Source organism: Charadrius vociferus, unplaced genomic scaffold (genome assembly GCF_000708025.1).
Source record: "Charadrius vociferus isolate BGI_N301 unplaced genomic scaffold, ASM70802v2 scaffold257, whole genome shotgun sequence".
Lineage (NCBI taxonomy): Eukaryota > Metazoa > Chordata > Aves > Charadriiformes > Charadriidae > Charadrius > Charadrius vociferus.
The window spans coordinates 646,059-666,321 of record NW_009649473.1 but is presented as its reverse complement, the minus strand read 5'-3'; the positions used below and the strand labels follow the sequence as shown (position 1 = coordinate 666,321).

General features: G+C 46.5%; 2 protein-coding genes across 2 annotated transcripts in view; one reads left to right on the top strand and one right to left on the bottom strand.

The window, feature by feature from the left end:
• Positions 1-400: 400 nt before the first annotated feature.
• On the bottom strand, positions 401-11,479 carry TPRA1 (transmembrane protein, adipocyte asscociated 1). The gene is made up of 10 exons (XM_009889887.1): positions 11,304-11,479; positions 11,015-11,147; positions 8,465-8,551; positions 6,799-6,871; positions 5,786-5,865; positions 4,521-4,631; positions 4,048-4,108; positions 2,821-2,923; positions 2,102-2,182; positions 401-1,023 (listed from the first exon to the last, which is right to left on the bottom strand). The coding sequence occupies exons 1-10, from the start codon at positions 11,477-11,479 to the stop codon at positions 789-791; spliced, it is 1,140 nt and encodes a 379-aa protein (XP_009888189.1). The 3' UTR covers positions 401-788.
• Positions 11,480-14,399: 2,920 nt separating this feature from the next.
• MCM2 (minichromosome maintenance complex component 2) overlaps positions 14,400-20,263 on the top strand; it is an 18,364-nt gene continuing 12,500 nt past the window's right edge. Inside the window, exons 1-2 of the mRNA XM_009889886.1 lie at positions 14,400-14,435; positions 15,599-16,552. Of these exons, the coding sequence (XP_009888188.1) occupies positions 14,400-14,435; positions 15,599-16,552 (990 nt within the window). The remainder of the gene's footprint in view (positions 14,436-15,598; positions 16,553-20,263) is intronic.

The window sequence follows — 20,263 nt, the reverse complement described above, 5'->3', positions numbered from 1 at the left end:
AATGTTTCACAGACTACCTCAGCTCAGCTAGACAGCAGCACTGTTTGTCCTTCTGTCACCCTATTGTTCACTCAGTTCACATGCATGCTGCTGGCTATTAACCCCCCCAAAAATGCTCCCAGGGCACAAAGAACAGTTCATTCTTCTTCATACCTCTCTTCTCATTCCCACACGCTCAGAACACTCCTTTTAACCCTAGCAACTACAATTCATTATTTTCATCAGTATTAACTGAAACAAGAGATGAGCCCAGGCGACCAGCTTCCCTCTGCAGACACTGCTATCGCCACCTATGCTGTTGCATTACGACAAGACCTGGGCAACCATGCTGCTTGAAAAAGCTCAGGAAGACCATCTTTGTTGTCAACCCCCAAACTCTTTCTGTATACGTACAATACAGCAGTCAAATCAACACTTTCATCCCTCAACGCCATTCCCCTAATTGGCAGACAAGTGCTTTCAGTCATTGAAAAGGAAGAGGTGCCAGTCAGGCCTGTCTTCTGGGTCATAGTCACATCTAGAACATGGAGGATCAGGAAGGTTCAGTGTTTATACATTTATGAACAAAACTGTTCTACATTGTTCTCAGGTAGCAACAGAAAACAGTCTTTTCAACAGGGTTTGGACTGCCAACTTAGTTCCACAATAGGTTTTGGAAATCCTAAGGAAGAGAGGAAAGCCATGGCAGATAGCCAAGGACAGATTTCCAACGGACATCCTAACAGCTGTGGTATCAGGGAGTTTGGAAGGAAAGGAATGAGGCGTTGTGTGAGCAGGGTAGCCCTGCCTTAGGCATTGATAGCTTTCCAGCGGTCACTGTCTGTACTGTTGATGCTGCCCACGTGATACGGCATAGAGGCCACGTCATCCAGGTAGGCTGTGGTATCAATCTGAGTGCTCGAGTAGAACCCAGAATCCATTCCTTCCTTCTTGGCAACAGCATAAGGGTGGGGTAGGTGCACATCCACATCCTCAGGTTCATCCACCTGACATTTGTAGGAGAAAAGGATCTTCGGTTCAGACCTGGAGTGATTAAAAATACATGTTTAAACAATGTGGTATCACAGCCAGTTATCCTTAACTGAAACTCACCTACACTAAGAAATTGTGTGTTCAGACCCTAAGAACTCTCCACACTAGCTTTCAGTCCTGAAATATACTTAGCAGAGTAATTGCAATGAAGTAATGCTACATGGAGCTTTGGACTAAGTCAGTTAAGAGAATCTGATTCTGTCACCTGACAGAATCCCAACTCCAGTGTGGGAAAGGTGTTCTCATCTCTGGGAGCTCTGAGTTACTGAGGGCAACAGCATCCAGTGGACTCCACAGCAGCCTGGTTCCTGACACGAACTGAACAAAAGTCCACCTCAAGTTCCATCTGTGCACACCAGGAAACCCAAAATACAAACACCTGGGGATGAGCAGTTTCCATCTCTAACTCCAGACACTGTTCCTTTGATTTCAGAAGGTGACAGAGGCACATTTTGATATTTTAAGAGTACTTTATGTTCTTAGTTATTTTAAAGCCTGATGTTTCTTGCTTACGGATGATAAAAGCAAAGACCTATGCTAAAACACTCGGTTTTTTCTACCAAGATGCATCTCCTCTGAATGGCCACACGGCGGCAACCCCGACCCAGGAATCCCACTTCCGAGTGCTTTAAACTGGTGACTCTTGGGCCCATTGCAGAGCAGTCCTCAGCCAAAGGGTTACCTAATCCCTAGGTTCTTTCTACAAACCTATCCCAAAACCCACCCAGGAGACCACTTAATCTTCCGGGACTCAATCTCTCACTAACGATTTAGTCACCAACTTCAGCAGCAAAACTTTGCACTAAACAGGATGCAGACACTGAAGAAGTGATCCCCAATAAATGTTTGGGAGGAACATTACTATCAGCTCTACTTTGAATACAAAGGAGTCTGGGATAGAAGCAAGCAGCCCTGGGTCACACAAGAAAAACTGCAAGGCCGGAAACTAAAAACAGGTTCCCTAACTGGCATTCTAGTCCCTGCCTTTATTCTACAGATGGAGAGAGCTTGGGTGCGGAACAATTAAATGACCATAAAAGCCTCTAAACTCCTGTTCCTGGCTACTCACCCAAAGAAGCCTTTAAGGAATGCCACATAGATGAGAGGTGCAAAGAAGATGAAGTAAAGGAACGTGGTAGCATCAACACAGCTGTCAACGGCAAAAGGAAACATGAAGGAATTTAGCACTCAAGCACAATACAGCTGGATAACACCTGCCACATCCCCCCAGAATGATCCCATTTCCCTCCAGAGTGCCCAAGCGGAGCACAAGAAAAGTCTTGTGCTAACAAATTCAAACTGATGCAAAGTAACAGACATTGCCATCAACATGTGTCACTGCTCCTAGACGCTCATGAGGAAACCGTGCCAAGACCCAAGGTCTGACCAAGAGCACAGTCTTAGCGCTCCCAATTTTGACTCACAGAAGTGACACTGATCCCTGCAGAATGAGACTCTGTATATGAATAAGGTATCTCCATGCCATTTCTAGCAAACAGACTACTTTCCCCCCCTTATTACCTATGACACACGAGCCAATGGCCAGGCATTTGGATTCAAACTATTACTCAACACTTCAAGACCACTGCAGAGCATGCAGCTCCATAGACCTCTCCACTGTGAGTTTCCTGACCACACAGAGGACTTTTGGCACAAAACAGAACCAACAACTTTATTCCTTCTTTAGAACACAGCACAAGTTTGTTTTCTTGGGACAGACAGTGTTGAAAGACACTCAAATGCAACATAAGAAACGGGGCTGCAGACCCCGTCCTCCAGCATACATACCACAGTCCTTCAATGATATCCACACAGAGGAGGGCACTGCCCAGGCCCTGCACCAGGGTCAGCAGTGCCAGGATTCCAGCATAAACATAAAAACTCTTCCTGGCTGTAGGAAAGACATGGACACAGGTGAAGCTCAATCTCACAAGCACCAGCCCAGTGCAAATCTGTTTGATGGAGATGGCAAATCTAACAGAAGCATCTCACCATCTTGTCTGTTTAGGAACTCATGAAGAATTAAGACTGCATTTTTCTGTCCTATGTGGGCAGAAGAATTAAGACTGCATTTTTCTGTCCCATGTGGACTGATGGAGGTACAGCAAACTAAACCATACACCCCTGCATGTGTATACACATACAAGACAGGTTTACACCCCTGCATGTGTATACACATACACATACAAGACAGGTCTTGAAAACACATAGTCAGGGTGACACATGCACAGATTTTCTTGGCAAGCATCTGGAACCAGTGTCAGTCACATAATTGAACATAAGAAAAACAAACAAAAAACCCACAGCTGAACCAGGAGCAGTGCCCTTCTCATGTACAGCACTAATAAAACTGGTCAGGAGACCCAAACAGGAGTAGCAGGGTATGCTGGACACTAGGCAGATCAGGCCCAGGACCACCTGCTTGTGGCATTTACCACACATATCCACTCCCTCAGGGTACCCACACATAGAAGCCAACACTACTTAAGAGAGAGAACAGCCCAAGCAAACAGCTTAGTACACAGCTGCTCTCCCAAATCAAGAACTGCAGATATTCCGCAACAAAAAGAAAAACCAGAGAAGCATCTTAATAAAGTAAATGCCCAGATAAAAATTATTAACCAGCTCCCAATTAGCCTTTCTTTCCCAGGGGATGACCAGCATGTACACTTTAACATCATAAAGAAGCTATTATTAAGAAGCCATTTCTTACGGCTCTCTGAGGATTATATATTTACATTGCATCTGTATAATTAACTGAGCAGTAAATCTTGTTTTCTTAATGTAATTGTTTAGCTACTGAAGTAGCAATGTAATTGCTCTTACTCTGCTCTGCAAAAGGCACAACATACTATTTTTCCAGGGATAACTTATCGATCGTTTGCCATGTATCTGTGCCCTGAGACAGTGGGATGTACCTGCAGCGCAACCAGATACAGGAACCCCTTACTCCCACCTACGTTTTATCATGGTGCTGCCTCCATCTATACTATGGAACACACTACAGTCACTTACAGGGCAAAGAAATCCGGTCTTTCAGAGGAGTTTTTGGAAGAATCACCACCAAGGAATAGACCTGTTGAGACAAAGAATTAACTGTTCCATAGCTGCTGGAAAACTGAACTCAACAATCTTCACAAGGATGGTGTGTGGTGTCACGTGCTCCCTAGATGTCTTGGGACAGAGGCACAGACCCCCTGATATTAAACCCTGTGCAGATGGTGCAGATGTGAAGGCTCCACACCTCACCCCCATCAGCACACAAAGGCTGGTCACTGAGAAACAATGGAGTGAAGAAAACCTGAGTTCAGCTGGAATTCAGCTGCCACAGCTCACACTCACCTCCCCTGCCACAGGAAAAGCATCAGTGCCGCACTGTATCAGGCAGGAGGGGGACTAGGGCTTTATTATACACAAATTATCCTCCTGACCCCATTTAGAAAATACAAAGAAGAAATTAGAGTGCGTAACACATGCCCAGTGCTTACCAGAAAGAAGAAACAGGAGCTGGCAAGCCAAAAGTGTCTCCCTCCATGGCCATAGATGTTGAAGTCTTCTGCTGAAAGGTGGGCATCAGGGTACAGGATTTCCAGGGTACCCTAGGAGAGAAGTGGCACCAATGTGATTCTGTTATAGGCAGCATCATCACTAGAGTGAGTGTCTGGACAAAGGAGACTGTGTTGAAAGAAGTTCAGACAAGAGCTGTCCCTGCCACCTAAGAACTAACTATTGCTCTGCTTAGACCAAATTAAGCTCACACAGGAGATGAAGAAGAAACTGAAAACAAGAAGTAGGGAAAAAAGTGGCAGTAATCTGCATCTGAAGGAAGCCAGCATTGACAACATTCCAGGAGAGTGACTTAATGAAAGGATAGAGGATGCAAGTCTTTTTCTGTTTGAAATAGACAGAGTTCCATTTCCAGCGCTAAAGTATACCTTTCCTGCTGAAACATGCAGAAATGTAGGCTTTTGTATTTTGTAAGAGGTGGGAAAGGACATTGTCTCATTTACTTGAATTCCTGAAAAATGATATGAACAGAAGCTACCATACAGACAGCAGAGAGAAAAAAGTGCTTGTAAGCACCACTGAACCCAGATACAGCTCAAACACTTGGTATTTAAGGAGGCTCCTCCAGCATTATCATGTGGTAATGATCAGCTCACTGCCTCCGCAAGCAAGACACTGGTCACAGAACAAAGATCTGTGTGTTATTCTGGTGCTGCCCCAAGTATAGAGACACAGGGCTGACCACTTACATACCGAGGAGGATAAACCCAGACACATACTGCATTGTTCAGAGAGAAGGAGACACAGCTAATAAACTGAGCTAGCAAGCCAGCTGCTAGTTTGAACAGAAGCAGGAGCTCTCAGCTCTCAAAGACTCAGGAGACAAGAGGCCCAGTGCGCTGCTCTTATCTGGCAAGCACACCTCACATCTTTATCTAGTATTGATGGCACTTGTGGCTCAGGTGTGGAAAAACTCTCACCCATGTCCCAAGATTCACTAAACAAGGCAATCCATCTAAACCTCAGCTCATGTCTTGACCTTCTGCCACAACGAAGATGGGGAGATATAGTCTGGTGTATGCTCTGGGATCCTGGTATGTTGCCACAAGCATCCAGTATTCCCCCCAAATCTCATCCAGAGAGCAAAGCTGCCACTTTGCAGACAGCAGTCCCACATTTAACTGCCTAACTCCAAGCAAAGTCCCCTCTTCTGCAAAGACTAATTCTTCTGCTCCAAAATACTCACCTGGGTGACAGAATATGCCAGAGACAGCACCGTAGTGATTCCCAGAACACGTTTCACACTCGACTTGCTCTCCAGGTGACCTGGGATTAAGAAATACAGAAGTGACTTAGGATGTGATCACAGCCCTGGTAAAAATCAGTTGTCTCAAACATCAATACAGGAAAACATTTGTATTTCCAGAGGCCTTCAAGGGAAGGTTAAAGCTCACTCAACCACTAGAAACTGCTTCCCTGTTTGGAGAGTTGAGCCTTTCACAGACAAAATAATACTTACAAAACAACAGGTTTTAACTTGCTTTCCTTCTGCCCACACTAATATACAGAAGGTAACTAAGTCCTTCCACTATGGTTCAAAAAAAAAAAAAAAAAAAAAGAAAAAAGTCAGGAATTACTCCAGTATCATGTACACTGAGATGTTGTAAAGTTTCTTCCAACCTCAATTATTCCATGAGCCCTCAAAAGATGAAACAAGTAGTGCTCAGATGTCCCACTGGCAGATGCAACAGTGACACCTACCAATTTCCCTTTCCTCTACCTCTGACCCACAGGAAGAGGTGCTCCAAACAGCATTTTCGCTCACACAAGTGAAAAAAAAACGTAGAGTTACAGGTACAGTTAAAGCTGCTGAATGAAGCCAGGATGGAATCAAACCAACCAAGGAGGGGACAGAAGGACCCCCAACAGAACCATTTTAAATAAAATGGGGTTGAAGCAAAGATCAGACAGTTGATCTTTGCGTAAGTCGTCTTTACCTAAACTGTACACTCCTTCACCACATGCATGCAGGACAAACAAAGCACATACAAATCCTGAAATTGCCCAAGCCATAGATCTGTAAATATAATCAGTTTTTCAGCCATTTCTAACTAAAACTGCCCAATTTGTCCTTTGTCTATATTCTAGAGCTCCTTCACTTTATAGAATCAGCATTTCCACAAACTTACAAATGCAGCTTCTGTGGAATGAAAGGGAATAGGAGACATTCAAAGCACTCAAACCCCTCCTGACACGTACCAAAGGCAAGGCCAAGAATCACCACACTCAGCTCAATCGCCAGAAGGAAGAACCTTGTGATCTCCCACAGGATCTGAGGGATAACAGAAACCAGACAAACATGGTTAGCTGGAGCCAGGAACCAGTCGGAAGTTAATACAGCGAAACTCCACACTCTGCTCCAGGGGATGACAGCCTCTGAATGAAGCAGGTCATTTCCACAAACCTTCCTCATGTTTTGTAGGGGTGTTAATTATATGTTCGTTCCAAGCCCTGTCCATGCCTGTGAAATAGAACAGTTGTGTGGGAGCAAGCAAATAGCATGTCTATGGAGAGAGGAAGTGGCCACAGTCTGCCACACTTGAGGATCTGCCACTTGCCTTGGATGTGTTTTCTCTGCTATACGCACAAGGAGCACAAACCCATGAATCTTAAAAGTATAATATTAAACAGGGCCAGTTCTTAAAGCAGTAGATTCTGCAGTACAGTTATGACTGAATAAACTCAGTATTCTACACTCTTCCAAAGCTACTAGTCCTGAAATCTAAAGTATATTCAATTCTAAAGCCCTCCCACTTCCAGCTTATCATTTTCATTCCCATGCTTTATTTGGGAAAATAAGACCAAAAAACCAGAAGGTGAGGCAGCTTTCCACGTAGTCACACCACAAATCAGTGCCAAACCTAGAACAAGACCCCAGATTCTCACTTATTAATCCTTTTCCTCTAAACATTGAATGGCACTCTCTCGAAGATACACATATTTTAAGAGGCATTTGGTGAGACACTTCAATCTCAGAAAATACACAATGTGTGTGTATATATGTGAGAGAAAACAATAGAAACAGAATAGACATAAAACGTGTTTACAGGAAAAATTGGCAAAGTATCTGTCTTAGAGCATGACTCCTCAACAAAGTGCACTTAGCAGCAACACCAACAGAGCTGAAGAAAAGCACCTTCTCACATGTTCTCAACAGAGGTGAATTAAAATGCTACAAACATGCAGCCACTCAGAACAAGCCATACACTGCAATGCTTTGACAGGTAACATTAAAGGGAAAAGCGAAAGAACAACACCAACCCCAGAGAATAAAGCCAGAAGACCTGTACTCTGTGTGTGGCTCTTCTTTTTCTAACAGCTCAGTAACTACAGAGCTTTTTGTTTTAGGTAATATTCTGCTACAGGTCAAATGGCTACAAAGGAACAGCACGTACAAAGCTGTTTCCTGTTTGCTGAGGGTTCACCCTGTGCTCAGAGTGTCTGCAAGGACGTTCAGGTACCAGTCTCAAAAACAAATTCGCTTTTATTTGCTTTCAACACAGAAGAATTAAATATTTTTTGAAGAACCACCCAAATATTGCAAGAGTAGCAAAGGCCAGGTCTTGCCTATCCACTAAAGGAATCTGAATGTTTAGCTTTGGCAACGCAGAGTCATCCCATCTCTGCAACAGGAAAGTTTTGCCACCACTATTTGTGCATCTATTTTAGGAAGTCCATTGTTTTACAGCCCTGGATGTTGTGATCATTTAGATACAGATATCAGAACAGGATTCCATCGTACACATAGCTATGAGTACTGGAAGGAAACACATTCTTCTTGTATGTGCATAAAAGGAAAGCCTTAGCAGATTGCTGTGACCAGAACTGCACAAAGCAGAGCCCCTAAAATCAGCGTTGTACCTACCTTATCAGCAACTGTGGCAGCATCAGAGGCACTCACAGTCATGGAGACAACAGCACGGGCAATACCAACTAAAGCCACCACAAATACCTACACAAAAAGATACCAAAAGTGAGCTCGTGTCAGAAGGCACATATACACCAGTGACCAGAAACCCTTTTGGAATACCATTTCCAGGTCAGCTTTCAAGCCTGATAATACGTACTAAGGATTTCCTGTAGCTTATTAGAGTTAATTTCCCAAAGAAGATTCCTCAGGCTTAGAATTTAGGAAGGAATAAATTTCCTCAACTGTCAGATTAAACAGCTCTGAAGAGGTCTCATCCACTCCTTACAACAGTACTTTTACAGGCAGTCTTCCCACTCTTCAGTCCGCTGGGGCAGGGGAGGAAAAAACACAGACAAAAAACATATCCCTCCAAATTACAAGACCCAGTGCTTGGTACAACTGAATAAACAAATCGTATCAGACAACAGAAACCACTCCGTACCAACTACCACACTTCAGATCTGTGATAAAACTAAAATCTGCAGTTCTCTCATTTAACACTGAGAATGCCCAGGAATGCAAAGGAAAATCTCAGCTGCAGCCAACAGCTTTAAAACATCTTATTTTACTGCACAGTGCAACACAGAGATACCCAAGTCAGCTCATGTACCATTTAAGCATGACAGCATGGAGCTCACCAAGGCTAATTTACCAACTCCTGTGCTGTCACAGCCATACTATGCAATTAAGAGCTCAGTTGGATATATCTACCCTCTGCTGTGCTGACTTACCCTCTAAAAAAGTAATTTTTCCAGATAAAATTCTCCAAGTCACAGGCTAATTCCAACAATGCAGGTATGAGACAGCTAAATCTATCAGAGAACAAAGAGTCCAAGCTGCTTTCAAGGTGGCTGAAGAACAGAAATGACCAATAAGCCACCTACAGTTGAATATTTCCTCCTTAGAGGAAGATGGGATGCAAATGCCATGAAAGAAGAATAATACAACGCTCCTTCTGGGGTGGAAAACCCTGGGACAAAACACTGACAAAAAAGAAGTGCCCCCAAATATATGGTGTTCTGAAGCAGCAACAACTCATTGGAGAGGAAAACACACCCTTTTTGCTTCCTCTCTGAGTAGGTAGGCACTCTTCCCAATCTACTAACTTTGATTTAATCATTGACTCCTCAAGAAAGCATTCCTTCAAGGCATGACAAACAGCCATTTAAAAGGAAATCCTCACAGAACACACATCCTCATTTCCCAATAACATATTCCAGAAGATCAAACTGAATTAAAGTGTTTTCCTCTAAGGCTGTTTCATCAGTTTCTGCTTCTCGCTCTGTTTTGAAAAAGTCAACAACATATGGTCAGTTCACTTTTTTCTTCCCTTCGGTTTCTCAGGAGTTTTGCTTTTCAAAGCCTTTGGCACAAACTTCCAAGGATTCTGTGCATTAACGGAAGCATAAAGGAAGATTTAAATCCAGACTGAAAATGGTTGGTAATATTTTTAAAAGTTTGAAGCATTCGTGTGTATACCTGGTTATCCAAAACTGTGCACAAGCCCAGTGCCCAGGCCTAAAAAAGCTAACAAGACTTTCCACTAAAGATTCAGTTGAGGCTACTAGCTCAGATTTGGTTTTGATGCTTCTTGGGTTTTGCCATGCCAGTACCTGTACACAGCCCAAAGAAGAGCGCCTCCCACCTAAACCAACTCAAACACATATTTACTTCTACAACCTCTACTAATCTCACTGAGTAAGAGCCAAGATCTCAAAAAGCACCTATGATAAATCTTCTCAATGACATTTTTAAACAAATCCAGGTATGTCCTCAGCTGCATTTATCATGCCCTGTGAGCAGTATCACAGTTAATAGGTATGAAGTTTGGAGATTACTACAGGGAACAGCTTAATAGGATCAAAAGTTGCCCGTGCCTTTTTAAACTGAGGAGAGGAGACAGGTCTTACACATTTGAGAGTTGTAACTGTACTGCCTATATATTCTGTTTCCACCTTAAGAAGTAACAAGAACATCATCAAGTCAGCAGTCACTTTGATACGATGCGAAAGAAACTAAGAGCTGGGTGCCTACGTTCCCAGACTAACCAGAACCTTGTCACATCACTCTTTTCTATAGCAGATGACCGAGCTTTCCAACAGCTTCACGTATTCGCCAGTGTTTCACTTTCACTACCTCAGTGAGAAGCTGGTTTTGTGTCACATGTGACTGCAAGAAACAAGAAAGTGCAAGATGCTAAGTTCCATGACAGAAAAGCAACAAAAGAAGGGGGAAATAAAAAAAGAATAAAATCACCACAGGAGAACAAAATCCACCCAAACCCAGCAGATACGGTCCCAGAATCTGTGAAAAGCAGAATTCAGACAGTGAAAAAAAAATAATAAACATCCGTGTCTCCTTCTTGTAGTATACCTTCAACTAAAAACAGACTTCATCCCTGTGAGATCTGGTCTATGCTCTCTCTCCACTCGTTCTGTGATATTGTTCATGAGTGGTAATAAAAAACCCTAACTCATCAGTTCAAAAGCACAGAGCGGTACTCACTAGTATGTAGAATGTAGTGAAGATTGGGCTGGAAGTGACCCGGATTTTGGCCCTGGCAGAGGGCAGCTTCCAGAGAAGAAACATAAAGAAAAGCACATTGGGAACCAGGAGCAGAAGATCCCAGTAGCGGACTCTGCAAAAAGTAAATAAAACATTTTTTTTTTTTTCCTGTTCTTCAGCATCGAGAAGGCAAGGTACCAGCCCCGGTCCCTGCTCAACCAAACTCTGAGAAAGCAAGCTCTTTCCCCTGGCCCAGGGCCAGACCATGGTCCCATTTCCTCCATCTCACCTGGACTTCCCAATGTCCTCATAGAGCAACAACAGGCACTTGTGCGGCACAGTGATGTTGGTGTCATTGATTGCCTGCGTTGTTGTCGGGGTCAAAGTTGTCACATTATCTAGTGCTGTCACCAGGGCAGTCGAATGTGTGATGTTGCCAGACCCGGAGAATCTCATCACAGACATCATGGACTGGAATACCCTGACTTCCTTCTGGTCCAGGTCAAACACAGTGCAAGACAACCACAGCAGAGACAAAAAGCAACATTAAATCAGTTGTGAGTCAGAGCTAAAACACACATCCCTGCCATTAGGCTCCTACATAACTGCTTCCTGCTTGTTACAGCAAATTATCATAATCAGAAAGACTGTATTACACAATGAAATGCCACCTGCCCTCACTCTGCACGCAGCCATTAGGGTGGACAGTACAAAAACACTATCTTGTATCAAAGTAACAAGCACCTTCAAAATACCGTAATATTATGCTGGATTAAATTTTGTGATTTTTTGAGCTTTGGCAGATTCATAGAATAAATCAAGACTCAGCAGCAATACATGGCATTATCGGATGGAGACAGAAACTTCACTGTACCAGCACATTAATTATCATTCTAGCTCCTAAGATCAAGAAGTTATAGCCAATGATTTGATTTAAACTATTGCAAAGAAAAAAAAAAAAAAAAAATGAAGTCCCCTACCTAAAACCCATTGTTGCTACCAACCCCACAGTCTGAGAGCAGGAGAGCCTCACATACTTTTACTTAAAGGGACTGTACGGACTCTTTCTCATCCAAAACCAACCCTGGCAAAAGCCAAGATACGGCATTTTTCTTCTAGCCCTCTGCAAGACCCCAGAACTATTCTGATTTTAAGCAGAAGAGTAAGGCTGTGAGAAGACAGCACCTTTTTTAAACCCTGTTAGCATAAAGGTCTCCAGCTTCTTTACACCCACCAGTCTCAATTGCATTGCATTTCTCAGACACAGATCAGCATCATCACCGCTAGTTCACAAACCCAGAACCAGACGCAGTCCTACCTAACAGGTTTCCTAAGGTCAAACCCCTGGGCAGCAGAGAGCTATGGTCAGAATCAGAAGAGTCATGGCACCCGGTTCTTTTGCCTACCCTACACCTCACACCTCTCCTGCCCCTTGGAAAGACAACAAGACAGAACTTCCTATTCCCCTGATGAAACTTTTTGGAGCTGCCTTCCCTGAGAGAACATTCACATCTTTTCTGCCACCTGTCCATTCCCCAGGCCCTACACTGCTGTGATATCAACTGTCCCTCCAGAAATGAAAGGGAAACTCTGCTCTACCATCCATAAAACTCCACATGCTTCATGCCTGTACTGGTGGGTTTGGCAGAAACAACAGCAGCAGCAGTTTATCCCTTGGAGGCTAAAGTGGACAATGGCACACAGTACTTCAGAGCAGCATTTAGTATATAGTAGAGTTTTGACCTGATTTACCTTACTAAGCCTGCTCCTGATTCTTGTGCAAATCCTCTCCTCTTCCCACCCTAAAACAGCAACCCTCACCTTAAAGCACTTGACCAGCTACGACCTGAATGCAAACACAAGGGTCCTATCATCTCTCCTGCCACTCCGCAAAGACACAGTCACGGACAACACACAGATTAAAGAAAAATAATATCTATTAACTGACATCTTAAAGATATACATTGCCAGAGGCAGTGCTCTAGCAGTATGTGTGCTATCCAGGATTTGTCTCAAAAAAGAAAAATCTCCCTGTTTGACTTTAGCCCTGGCTGCATGACAAAAAACTGACAGCCTTCACGACAGGACTCAGAAGGTAATTTTCCCTGTGAGGTTCTGGGTGACTCACAAGTCGGAAAGAATCAACACAGCCCTGTGTAATCTGTTGAGCTTTCAAAGTTCAGTAGTGCATTCCCCAACAACTGCTCGAGACCATCAGCCACAGACTCTGCTTCAGAGGCCGAGACCCCTCCCAGGTCTTCTGAGGGGTAAGGGGATCATCCCACCCTCAGCTAACAAATCCTCCCTTTGATTCACCCATGCTGACAGATGCTTGCTGAGCTGGGATTTTTCTTTTGCGACTGCTGTATGCTGTGCTACACAAGAGACGACACATTAAACAAACACGTGCAGACCTGGAAAGATCAACTTCGTACTGAGATGGCAAAATCTGCGCCAAAAATCCTAGTTCTAGTAGAGGTTCCGGCAAACAACCTTAATACGCCAGACTTATCTCTCTCTTCCCTCCAACTTCTCACTTCTCTGAATTGACACCATCAAGAATGATTTTCTGTCAACAATTTTGCTCCATCCTCTTCCTCTGAAACACCACTGCATCTCAGCAGCAGCAAGGAAAAGTATGTTCACATTTGCCAACACAGAAAAAAGTCTATCTGATTTTTAAAGAAAGCTGGGAAAGGGTAGAGAAAACCTCACAGGATGGGCAGAATAGCATCATTAACTGCGAACTGTCACAACCTCCTAATATCTCTTCTGGGACAAAGAATCCAATCTGCCTGTCACACTGAAAAGAGCTTGAGCATAAAGCTGCGAGAGAAATACACGGGAAAAACATCTTCCTTATAAAAAGAACAAACAGGCTCCATTCTTTTTCCCTAGAAGCCACCACTATCACACAACAGCAGCGAGCTGCTGATAAGACGAGGAGTTGCCCTCATGTAACAGAGCTCCAGTCACGAGGTTTCAAAGGGCAATGCAGAATCAAGCTTACCTCTAAGCCAGGCTGCCCGCTGTGGCCTGGTATTAGTATCCTATTCTTCCTCCCAAGATGGAGTGTATACATAAAGGCAGAGCAACAGAACATCCAACATAATAAAACAAGACAGCACAATCCCCATGCTTTTCTAATAGCTAAGGGCTACAGCGAGGATCTGGAGAACTGTCCCATTCCTGTCGAAATCGCCAACAAAATTTCCACAACAACAGGACCAGGAACCGATAGCAAGGATCCAGCTAGGTTTTATCATCCCCAGCAACACTGCCCCTTACAGCACACTGTCCAAACCCTTGCCCTGTCTAGTCCAAAATAAATCCAGACAGCTGAGCATATCCAAGAGATCACTCACCACACCCTGCCTCCACGGGGATGTTCTCGCCAGCCAGCCCAACCTACGCAACGAGGGTAATATCACCCCGTAGCCACATAAAAGGAAACCAGTGCCACAGTCCTGGTTTGCCTTTTCCTTCTAACACGCAGCTCTATTCACCATACACCTGAAAACAAAATAAAACGGTTTTCTACACTACCGCTGAGTAGTGTAGGTTTTCTACACTACACTTGCTACACTCAGCCTGACTTGGCTGAGAAGTATTCCCCTGTCCAGGCACTGGACTGCCAAGCTTCATTCAGACCAAGAATATCCATACGACTCATAGGTTGCTGTGACAAGAGTGGTGGGGAAGGCTCAGCTGCACCTGCAGTGAAAACGATTGCCTCTCACCGAGGGGATGTCGTTTCCTGATTCATGGCACCATAACTGTACCAGAGCTCAGTGAAATTCGGGGCTCAAATCACTGGCAATTCTCTGTGCTCTCAAAGCCCAAGCACGTAAAGGTGAATTACACACTACCAGAGATTCAGCTCTAATAAAAAAATAAAAGGTTTTTTTCTTTCTTTCTGAAAATGGTATCTGAGAATCTTGCAAGTACAGATCACACAATGGTTAAGATTTGTCCTTAAAACGCTGTATTTGTGCAAGAGAAAACTGCACTGACCAGATTCCTGCTTAAATATGACTGTTACTTCTATAACTTAAATGCTTAAAAGAGCCTTTTTTTCCTCTTCCTTTTCAAGATGGCTCTTCAAATCTCACTCTTGGTCACAACAGTTGTATTTTGCATTTTATCCTTAGAACAAACTCACAAGACAAGGACTGTCATAGCCAGTGACTGAGGACTGTTTTCTCTCTTTCCTCCAAGTTTCACTTTCACATCTTGTTCTGAACTAAACTTAAAAAGAAAGGAACTGTAACACTAAAAACAACCAAAGAAAAATACCAAAAGCAGAAGTATCAACAATAATCTACACCCATCAGACAGAGAATCCCAGTTCAGGGATGTCTTTCGGAAATAAGTATCCTCACTTTTTTGTCGTTCGGTTTTCGGGTTTTTCCCCTCTAGAAGGTGGCTGCACAAACAAGCAAGAAGGCGGTGAGTGAAGCAAAGTAACAGTACACGGTCACTTCACTCTACGCTGGCCAAGGCAGCACTGCCTATTTTAAAGGCTCCTAAAGCAACCAGAGAGCTGGAGAAAAATCTTAAGTTACTTTCTGCCCTTCACGCCAGGCAGAGGCGCCTCTGGAAGGTCCCAGGCTGCAGAAGGAGGCACAGAGCTGCCTCCCAGGGACGCGCTGGAGTGTTTGCGAAGGGCAGAAACCCAGAGAGCAGAGAGGTCCGCCCGGGCAACCGGTAGCCTGCGGGCCGGCACCGGCTGTACCCGAAGACCCGCAGCGGCCCCGGGCAGGGTACGAAGCCTTTTTTTTTCCTGACGGACTCCCTGCAGGCAAAAACCGGGCAGCGAGGCGCGGGCTGCTAACAGCCGGCAGGCACGTCCCGGCTCCCCTCTCACCCGGGGCCGCCCGCCGCAGCACCGCCCCGCCGCTCACCTCAGCGGGCCGCGGCCCCCGCCGCAGCCAGGCCGTACCGCCGGGACAGGCCCTGCCGCCCCGGGCTGAGGTGTCCCGGCGCCCCTCCCCGGGAGCCCCTCCCCGTAAGCCCCCCTGCCGGCGCAGGCCCCGCTCCTACCCGCCGCGGGCCCAGCCCGCCCGGCCCTGCCTCCCCGCCGACGGCGCTCAGACGCGGGGGCCCAGCCCCGCCATCCCAGGCCCCGGCCCCGGCCCAGCCGCTCCCCTCAGCCAGGGAGCGTCGCTAAAGACCGGCTCGAGCAGAGCACCGCGCCGCCAAAGCCAGGGCAGACGCGCCGACGCCTTTTCGGGCGGGCCCAGCGGCGCTATTGAGAGAGGATCCCCGAGAGAAGTGCCGCTTCGGCCAATCAGAGACCAAAGTGAGAGAGGTGCTGTCATAAAGGCCAAAAACAATAGCAGCGCTAGCCAATGGGAAAAGGCGGGAGGCGGGACTCCAGGGGCGGGCCTGCCGCGCGTTAAAGGTGCTCTGTCCGCGTCTACTCCCTCTCGGGGAGGGGAGCAGAGGGCGGGCGCGGCCTTGGCGGCAGCTGTCGCCGCCGGGGGTCTGAGCCCCCCGCCCGGCCCTGAAACGGGTGGGAGGAACAAAACCTCCCCCGTGAGCCCCAGTGCTGAGCCCCACTGCCCGGGGGCCGGGTCTGCCCCAGCCGCTCTCCTCCTCTGCCAGGCCCTGCCGCCATCTTGGCGCAGACTGTGGGCCAGAAGCCTGTGGTGGCCACAGGCAGGCGGTGTTGGATGCGGCCGCTGACGTGCAGGCTCTGCCAGTGTCACAGCCTGGTGGTGTCACCCATGCCAGGCCGCCCAACCCAACGTCGCACCCAACGGCCAACACTGGTGTCATCCAGCATCCGTATTGCCGCGCGCCTCCATGGCGAGGAGAATTAGGCTGCTTTGTAGAGGAATTATTGATTGCAAGGCAGGGGAGTTAATCATTTTCTTCCATGGACTGGGTCCTGTAATCAAGTCCCCGCAGGAGACAATGATTAACAAGCTGGAGAGTTTGGCTTTTAAGGGAGGTTTAAAGCTGAACGAACTAACCTAGCATAGCTTGGAGAATGGCAGCTAGAGGGAAAGGCAATAAATAATTAGCAGGATTTGGAGATGCAAATACCAGACAGAGAAAATGAGAAGTTGAGTATAGTAAACAAGGGAATAACTGGGGACAAATGAGCCAAGATTTAAAAAGGAAATGAAAGAAAATAACTGCCTAAATTTCAGCAAGTAAGTGGCAGTAAGAGCTGTCTGACTGTGAACAGAGTTTCAAGGGGGATTCTTGTTATCTGAGTCATCTCAAGGGCTGGAGGATAAACTCTGGCCTGGTGTTCTACCTGTGGTTCACCTGGGGCTCTAGGGATGGCTTCTGTAGGAATGCAAGGCTTCGGTAAGGTGAAATTCACTGTACAAGGTCTATACCTCTTTGGAAGATCTGTATATTGATCAAGTTTGGTGCCCCGCTCTAGCAAACAGCACACACAGAGGGTTTCAGGCCCACCCGCACGAACATCTTTATCAACTGAAGTCTGCTGGATCCTCTTCTCAGGTTTAATTTCCCAGCTTCGCTGCAGCAAGTCTCATTGAGGGGACGTACCCTGAGACTCTGTGGCCTGCCTCAGCCCTATTCCTCTGATTTTCCACTGGGGTGAACCAGGTTTTTATGCTGATGTCATGCATTTGGAACGACATCTGGGAAAGCCGGTCCCTAGCTTGTCTCTTCTCACACTGTCCTTCAGGTTAATGATATGTTGCAATATTTTGACACGTTCTATTTGTGGATCCAAGCTCAAAGGCTCGGCAGGCACCAGCATCTCTGCATTATAGAAGGGACGCTTCTGTTTAAAGAGAGGTGGAGTGCTTCTGCCTAAAAAGTGCCCTGGTAACAGAGCCACGAGTAAAATCCATGTCTTCTCACTTGTAGCCTCAGGTGCTAACTCATTTAATGTATTATAACTGTGTCAGAAAGAGAGATTTTTACTTTCCAATCCACCTCCTCTTTCCATCTGATTCACTCTGAGGCTAGAGCCCAGCCCTTGGGACACCAGATCCAAAAGCTGTCTCTCAGAGACAGGCAGAAGACTGCTGGGTGCCACCACAAGGACCGTGACACTTTGGATCCTGCCTTCCTCCCTACTTCCATGAGACACAGGAGGTGGGGAATCCACACTTACGTTTCCCTCGTGTTTACAAGCCATCCCTTTCAGCCTAAACATGGTGTGTGCAAATATAACCAACTGTGCTCTTCCCACCTCCAAGGGCTGCCCTCTCTCCTTAACTGCTCACATTCTCCCACTTCAGCTGAGAACCACTGCTGTGTCATCTCCCTGTCCAGTGCATAAAGATGGTGGGGCTCACCGTTTTTCCTCGCTGTGTCACTTCACTTGGTGTTGTTAGGATGAAGCAAGACAAGAGGTGATATTTAGCGGCCCTTGGTATAACCCTGAGGGCCCCAAGGAAAGCTGGCACTTGGCGCTGTACCTTCTGCGATCTGCTGTCCTTTGGCAATCTCACCTGACTTGCAGGCGCCGGAGGCGGAAGGTGCAGTCATGGTTTCCAGAACGGCATTACACCCTTGTATTGTCACCAAATTCCACTATTCTAGGACATTTTATCTCTGTAAAGTACTCTTTCAGCTTTTATTAGATCAGTCTACTGGACAGGATATTAGTTCTCATCCGAAATTGCTTTGCTGTTTAGGTGCTGAGCAACTGCAGAGACAGATGTGCCTGTCTTGTTTGAGAGCTCCTCTACCAAGCTACTGATTTGCATAAATTTGCACCACCTGGGCTGTACTCCAGTGTCTCTGCCCTTCTTTTCGTGGGAAATTCAGTCCCCAGGAGTCCTCCTGTGCTGTCAGCCACCAGTCTGCAAAATCCTAGTGGTGTGTTTTGATGCAGTCAGGAGTTTGGTGCTCAGCTGCATTCACCCCAGCGAGAGGTCCAGGTTCTGTCTGCATCTCAGCCCTCTTGCGTGCCCCAGTGCATCCCCTCTAGCACAGTAGAAGGAGCCCTGTCCCATGCGTCGTGCAGCTCTTCCCAAAGAGACTGAGCACAGCAGCTCAAGCACAGGACCACTTGAGGCTGGCACCCAGAAAGATCAGTGAAAACATGGACATGGTCCGTGGTCTTGTGGGAAGGACAGACAGAAAAGCTGTCCATCCATCCGTTTCTGTCTGTCCATCCGGCCATTCAGCGCCTGGAGAGAGAGTGGCACCCTGTGGTGAGACCAGTTCATCACAGCGTGTCACCTGGGCCTTGTGAGACAGCACCACCTTACCCAGGTCCTGGGCTGCCTTCCTTTAAGCCACCGTGGTCACTAGCAGCCTACAGGCAGGGGCATTTCTCGGGGTCCCTGTGCCTGTTTCACTCCGAGCACCAGCCAGCTCCGTCATGTGTCACAGAGACGAGGATGAGCCACTCTCCTATTTATATCCTATATCCTGTGCTCCTGCTTTGCTATATTCATACCAGGCTGAATCATCCAGCTGGGCTCCTGGAAGACCCATTTCAGATCTATGATTGTCAGCGGCCTCTTTAGTCACTTTGGCTTCTGGTGTCTCCTGTTTCAGGGTTACTGTCCCACGTCTGACTGCAGCCAAGAGCAGAAATAACCTGATACTAAGTAGTGGTCAGAAATCCTTCCGAGAACACAGATCTCCAAAATCCAAGCCACCTACCATTATGCCAGAACCTGTGGCCTGGACGGGAAGTGTTTCACCTCCTTGCCGAACATCAGCGTGTTGCTTGTTTTGCCTCTCTCAATGCCTCTTCCAGTTTCTATGGGACAGGTGCTCTTCTTCCATTCCTCTCCTAAACAGCATCGCTTGCTGCGCCAAGCAACTGCGGAGACAGATGTGTCTGTTCTTCAGAACGGCTCCAATTAGCTGTCTGTCACTGTTATTACAGACAGACTCAGGCCAAAAAGAAAAAAGAAAGAAAAAAAAAAACAAGCAGCAGAAACCCCTTCCCACCTCGTGTAGTTTTAGCATGAACCAGAATAAAGGCGATTCAAGCGGTTCTCCCATGGGTCAGTGGCAAACCCGGCCAAGCCAGATTTGGGTTTAGCTGCAGAGAGGCAGACATGAGAACAGGACATGGGAATCCGCAGCGGGATCTCTCCCATGACTCGGGTTCCCGGCAGAAGGGGAACCCTCCAACCCAGAGGGAAATGGCCAAATGTTTGCCAAAATTTGCCAGAGTTTGCCACCGCTGCCCACCCGAGCCCCCTCGGCCGTGCCCGGGGGTGGCCGTGCCCCCCGCCCGCCCCCTCATCCATATTCAGGAAGAGGGGCGGGGGCCCGCCCCCGCGCTGACCC

Bases quoted from the DNA above. Each gene is read 5' to 3' on its own strand.
- TPRA1 (XM_009889887.1), bottom strand. From the start codon at position 11,479: ATGTCTGTGATGAGATTCTCCGGGTCTGGCAACATCACACATTCGACT. The intron at 8,552-11,014 runs GTGAGTACCGCT...CTTTTTGTGTAG, and splicing joins TCACTACATTCTACATACTA to GTATTTGTGGTGGCTTTAGT. The intron at 5,866-6,798 runs GTACGTGTCAGG...TCTTAATCCCAG, and splicing joins GATTCTTGGCCTTGCCTTTG to GTCACCTGGAGAGCAAGTCG.